This window comes from Silurus aristotelis, assembly GCF_946808225.1.
Source record: "Silurus aristotelis genome assembly, chromosome: 14".
Lineage (NCBI taxonomy): Eukaryota > Metazoa > Chordata > Actinopteri > Siluriformes > Siluridae > Silurus > Silurus aristotelis.
Window position 1 is genome coordinate 18,613,339 of NC_139587.1, and position 6,000 is coordinate 18,619,338.

General features: G+C 36.2%; 1 protein-coding gene across 1 annotated transcript in view; it reads left to right on the top strand.

Moving 5' to 3' along the window:
* The window catches only part of atg2a (autophagy related 2A), a 29,323-nt gene extending 23,970 nt beyond the window's left edge, over nt 1-5,353 (top strand). Inside the window, exons 35-42 of the mRNA XM_083561560.1 lie at nt 455-539; nt 667-820; nt 920-989; nt 1,454-1,536; nt 1,820-1,941; nt 2,923-3,077; nt 3,449-3,601; nt 3,857-5,353. Coding sequence (XP_083417686.1) covers nt 455-539; nt 667-820; nt 920-989; nt 1,454-1,536; nt 1,820-1,941; nt 2,923-3,077; nt 3,449-3,601; nt 3,857-4,093 — 1,059 coding nt within the window. The 3' untranslated portion in view covers nt 4,094-5,353. The remainder of the gene's footprint in view (nt 1-454; nt 540-666; nt 821-919; nt 990-1,453; nt 1,537-1,819; nt 1,942-2,922; nt 3,078-3,448; nt 3,602-3,856) is intronic.
* The last annotated feature ends 647 nt before the right edge of the window (nt 5,354-6,000 follow it).

The window sequence follows — 6,000 nt, forward strand, 5'->3', positions numbered from 1 at the left end:
AAGATTGTGTAACCGGGAAAAATCCATAAATTAACCGCTTTATTGTTTAATGTTTAGCTGTGTCATTAGTGGATCATGTTTATTTTATCTATGACATGTCAGTCATTCATGGAGTCAAACTGACCCTTGGGCATGGAATGATGCTTCATTAATCATGGCTTACTCAAGGTGCTTGTTCAGAGGTTTTGTTTTGTTTATTGGTAATTCAAGTCAAGTAATTCAAGGTTTTTAGACACACACAAGTCTAATTTTGGCAGATAATACTGAGTGCCCTTATTAACGTGAAATGATTGAGAATTAAATAATTTGTGATGAGACCTCCAGCATAATCCAGCCTGACTAAAAAAAATTGCTATTGTTTAGCAAAAACTCATTTGTATATGCCATGTGTTTATCTCTACATTAGCTACTAAAATAGATATCACATTTGATATTGTTTATTCTGTTCCCATAGGATGCCCTTTTCTTTCTAAAAGACTTCTTCAGTAGCATGACTGCTGGGATTAATCCGTATTTACCTGTTGATCCAGCTGCAGAGGGTAAGCTTGGAAAAAAAGAAAAAAAAAAAAAAAAAATATATAATTTTTTTTTGTTAGCTTTTAGATATATTTTTTTCTTTACCATATGCTTACATATAAAATGTATCCTTTTATCTTTATTTGATAGTGAAAGCAGACACTACTCAGAAACCATCAGAGGAAGCAGAGTTTGGTACTGGTCTGGGTCCTGATCTCACCACCTCTGTAGAGACGACGTATAGTGAGCAGAGCTCTTCCTCTGCTGGCTCCTCCTCTTCCTCTGACCAGCCAATTTATTTCCGGTATATAAAAAAGTGTTATCGTAACAATACTATCTGGTTTCTTTGTAGCCAATGTCATTTGGTAAGGAATATAAACTTTTGACTTTTCACACCGGTTAGAGAGTTCCGTTTCACCTCAGAAGTTCCCATATGGCTGGACTACCAAGGGAAGCATGTGGCCATCGAACAGGTGAGGGTTCATGCACTAGGTGATAAGCATCTTCAATATTGCTGGGAATGAATCGGACACTGTTCTAGTCCAAGGCAGGGCTGAAATGATTCCTTGAGTAACTAGAGTAATTCGAATACAAAAAAAATCATCATATTATTTGCCTCGATGCTTCGTTTAGTCCATTTAACTTTACATGGATCATTGTGTTTCCCCACGGACCACTATTACTGACACACCATGCAACATTGTCTCTATTTTCAAATCTTGTTTAAAAGCACATCTTTTCACACAGGCATATTATTAAAATTGTATTGGTATGTCTTTTAGGTTGCATTGTGTTTTATTATTTTAAACTGTTGTTCTTAATTGTTTTGTTTTTATTGTATGTAAGGTGTTCTTGGGTGTCTTGTAAGGCACCTATAAATAAAATGTATTATTATTATTGTTAAACCCATTTATTTGGATCTTTGTTGTATTTATAGGGAACATTTGCAGGGATTCTTATTGGCCTGGCTCAACTGAACTGCTCAGAGCTGAAGCTGAAGAGGCTGTGCTGTAGACACGGGTGATTAGCTCCCTTTCACTGACATTCACCTCTGCCTCATTTGTACAGATTTCTGGAAAACCATTTTGCTTTCTCGCTCTCGCTCTCGCTCTCTCTCTCTCTCTCTCTCTCTCTCTCTCTCTCTCTCTCTCTTTCTTTCTTTCTTTCTTCTTTTTTTTTTTTTTTTTTTAAATGCCACATTTTATCTAGAGTCATTATAGAAAACTGGAAATTTTAAATTAACATTTGCTAATTGATACCAAGTACTGTTTTTATTGTTTCACCATTTGCCTTTCTTTGCTAGACTGCTGGGTGTTGATAAAGTCATTCAATATGCTGTGAACGAGTGGCTCACAGACATCAGGAAGAACCAGTTACCAGGCATACTGGGAGGTGTTGGTCCAATGCACTCTGTGGTTCAGCTGTGTGAGTATCATTACTTACCATTCTTTATTTCAATTAATTTTCTATATTTAAATATACAATGTTAGACACTTTTTTAATGTTCAGACATAAAAAACTGTTCCTGTCAAAAGTTTGGAAACACCTTGTTGTTTTTCTTTAGTTTTTTGAGAGACATGTGTATGTTTCTTTTTTCATATGCAACAAACTAGGTATTTAACAAAGATTTACTCTGAACAAAGAAATATATACATTTACAGATGTTGTTTTATTTTCATGGAAAATATTTCTATTGCGTAAATAACAGCTTTACACACTCCTGCCATTCAGAGAGTCAGTTTCTCCAAACATACTTCTACAAAATACTTTGTCAACTGTGCTTTTCGCTTGTTGTTTATTTTCTTCAGACCTTGTGATCTAGTTCATCCCAGAGCAGTTTGGTAGCATTTGGGTGCAGTTACTGGGCAGGCCATTCCATAACCAAATATCATATTTGGACTACCTGTCCACAGAACTTTATTTCAATCATTCACTGACCAATTCTTATGTGTTGACTTTTACCTAGTTTGTTGTATATAAACAAAAGAAACATGAATGTGTCTCAAAAACAATAAAAGATTAGGTGTTTCTGACATTGCTGACATAAAATGTATTCCTGTTTGGTGGAGTTTTCTTTGCCTTACTCAAACCTAAAATAAAAAGCAGGAGAAAATAGTGATAAGGTGTTTGGCGTTGTGCTCAACATAGAAAGATTTTAGCAGGCAGGAAAGATTTTTGGTTTTTGTTTTTTTTAAAAGTTCATTATACGATCACATAATGTTGTTTTTGAACAGAATAAGCTCCATACCTGTGATTTGCAGGCTTACAGTCATATTTCAGATAAAAATTTCTGACCCTTAAACATTTTGAGAGAGATCATAAAATATTTTTCATTCACTTGACAGTCTTTATACATAACTCTTAACTGTTTATTCTGGTCAGCTTAATTTCTGCTTCTTATTGTAGTTCATGGGGTGCGGGATCTGTTCTGGATGCCAATTGAGCAGTACAGGAAAGATGGACGTATTATTCGTGGTCTCCAGAGGGGGGCAGCGTCCTTTGGCACTTCTACAGCTTCGGCTGCTCTGGAGCTAAGCAACAGACTGGTGCAAGCCATACAGGTATGTACATAATTGCCTGCGCACACACACACACACCTGCAGGTATGTGTACATGTAAATGTGTACATACAGGTACACATACACTGCAAAATGTCCTTGATTTCTAAGAGTAAAGAACCCATTTTCAGTGATAGTGCAAGAACTATCCTGTCCTGGTGATACATTTGAACATTATTTTATTGCATGCTTATTACCTCATGCTTCCAGTTACAAAAGGAAGCACATTCTAGAAACATACATTAGAGACATAGGGTCATTTTGTATAAACATCACAACTGATATAAGAAGGGTTTGGCACCAAGCCCAGTAATCTCCTTTATATTGTGTATATATATTATTCAAAATTTATATATGTCATGACTGCTTTGCAGGCCACAGCAGAAACAGTGTATGACATCCTGTCCCCAACTCCACCCCTAACTCGCTGCATCGCAGAAGGGCGCCCTGCCTCTCGGCCTAGACGCACCCCACAACCAGCTGATCTCAGAGAAGGTGTGGCTAAGGCCTATGACACAGTCAGAGAGGTAGCGTTCTGCTGTTTTTTAATTATTCATTAAATAAATATATTATAAATATATTAGTAAAAATGCTTCTATATAAAGGTATCAGCTCCTTTTCAGATAAAAACTTTTTTCACTTTGCTGAAAATGTTATTGAGTTATAGCCACAAACTAAAGTCAATTATATTTTCTATTGATTTTTTTTCATACATGTAGCAAACTTTTTCTGAACCTTTACCAACCACTGATTCAATGGTGCCTTGTGTTTTTATGATGCAGGGAGTAATAGACACTGCTCAGACCCTGTGTGATGTGGCCTCCCGTGGACACGAGCAGAAAGGTCTTCCAGGAGCAGTGGGTGGGGTTCTGCGTCAGATCCCTCCCACTGTGGTGCGTCCCTTAATAGTAGCCTCCGAAGCCACCTCCAACCTGCTTGGAGGCATGCGGAACCAAATCAAACCGGATGCACGGAAAGAGGACTTTTTAAAATGGCGCACAGAAGACAGCCAAGAGTGAATGCCTGCTGAAGCAGTCTTTTTGCTAGAGTGAATGGTAGCAAAGAGAGGTGTGTGTGTGTGTGTGTGTGTGTGTGTGTGTGTGTGTGTGTGTGTGTGTGTGTGTGTGTGTGTGTGTGTGTGTGTGTGTGTGTGTGTGTGTGTGTGTGTGTGTGTGTGTGTGTGTGTGTGTGTCTTTAATGAGTATTACTGCAAAGATGAAGGAAAAAGATCTGCCAATCAACAGCACAACCCCACATGTTTTAAATGGCTTCCACGTGTTAGTTTCACATGTTCACTTTCATGCACGTCTACGGTGCACAAGCAGAGTTTTAGAGCTCTTTGTAGGTAGCCAAGTGTAACTTGCTGCCATCCACCTGATCCAAAAAATATGCAATCATATCAATTCTGAACACTGTTTCCCATTACAATAAAAAAAAAAGCTTTCATTTCTTCTATGCTCTTGGACTTACACACTGGGTATCTAGGCTGTTTTATTATTATTCTGTATTGTTATTTAGTTTTGTTTAGTATTTCTTTCTTTCAATCATTATAGCATTGATCAGAATGTCCAATTTGGAATCCAATATGGCCTTTGCATAATACTATATAAAGCGTACTAATGTGATTCTCTTGCATCCTGCGAAATTACTTTTGACCACTTTAAGCAATCCCTCTAGTGTAATCGTGCCATAAAAAATCTATTTGAATGTTTCTTCCCCAAACGTCTGTATACATGGTTTTGTTGCATTTTCATATTCAAGTCCTGATGCTTTTAATGTCGTTACATGAACATTTTAAGTTCCACAGACTGAAACATCTGTTCACCTTCTTTTGTCTTGTTTAGTTGACATTATTTTTTATTTTATTTTTGTTTGTCATTATGCTTAACAAAACTGCTTATCATATTCATGCAGTGATGTGTGTGTGTGTGTGTGTGTGTGTGTATTGTAAAGGGCTTTCAGTGACTGAAAGTAGGATTCAGTAAGATTGGGCTTATTATGTTACACTTTTTTTGTTTATGCAGTTTAAGGGAAGTGCATATGTACATGTACACAGTGTCTTATGAGTGGATGAATGAGGATGTGCATGTTTGTGGATTGATTGTTTTAATGGAGTTGATCAGCAGGCTATTAAAAAATTCATAGCTTTTACTGTTTTTTTTCTGTAATTATTATATCATAAGCTGTAAGATTAATCTGTATAATACCAAGATTGTGATTGTAAACACAATTATTACAAAAAAAAAAAAAAAAAAGAATAAACCTGTACGTTAAAATAATGGTTCAGAATATGATTGGTAAATGTATAAAGACTCTTTGCCTCAATCTCTGCTAATGTGATGCACTCCCTGGCCACTTTAATAGGTACTCCTGATACCTGTCATTTATGCAATTATACAAATGGCATAAGTATTTAAAAATCAAAATGATAAAAAAAAAAAAAAAAAAGTGATCTCAGTTGCAGGTTCAGAGATCTATTTTTGTCCAGAAAATAGTAAGAATATTAATGTATGGCAACAAATAATGAGCCTAATAATAAATATTTAGTGAAATACATATGGCAGGGCTGGCCCAGGCTATGTGGGTGCACTGTGGCTACTTGATCTGTACCAGAAACACGATTTGAACTGCTCATGTGTGCAAATGTGTCTATTTCTTGTCAGAACTATGGTAAACCAATTTTCTGCAATTTCGGGTATATGTAATATTGCTGACACTGTGGCTACTCTGTCTGTGCCGGAAGTAGTTCTTTTCTAGTGATTCTCTTGAAATACATACACTTTATTGGTAAAATATATTAATTCAATTGTGTTGATTAAATTGATTAAATGAATTAAATAAATGGAAAAACTGAATTAAATAATTGACACCTGTTAGACCCCATCAGTAGAAGAATGCTGAGGTTACACTTTTCAGGAAAGTGTAG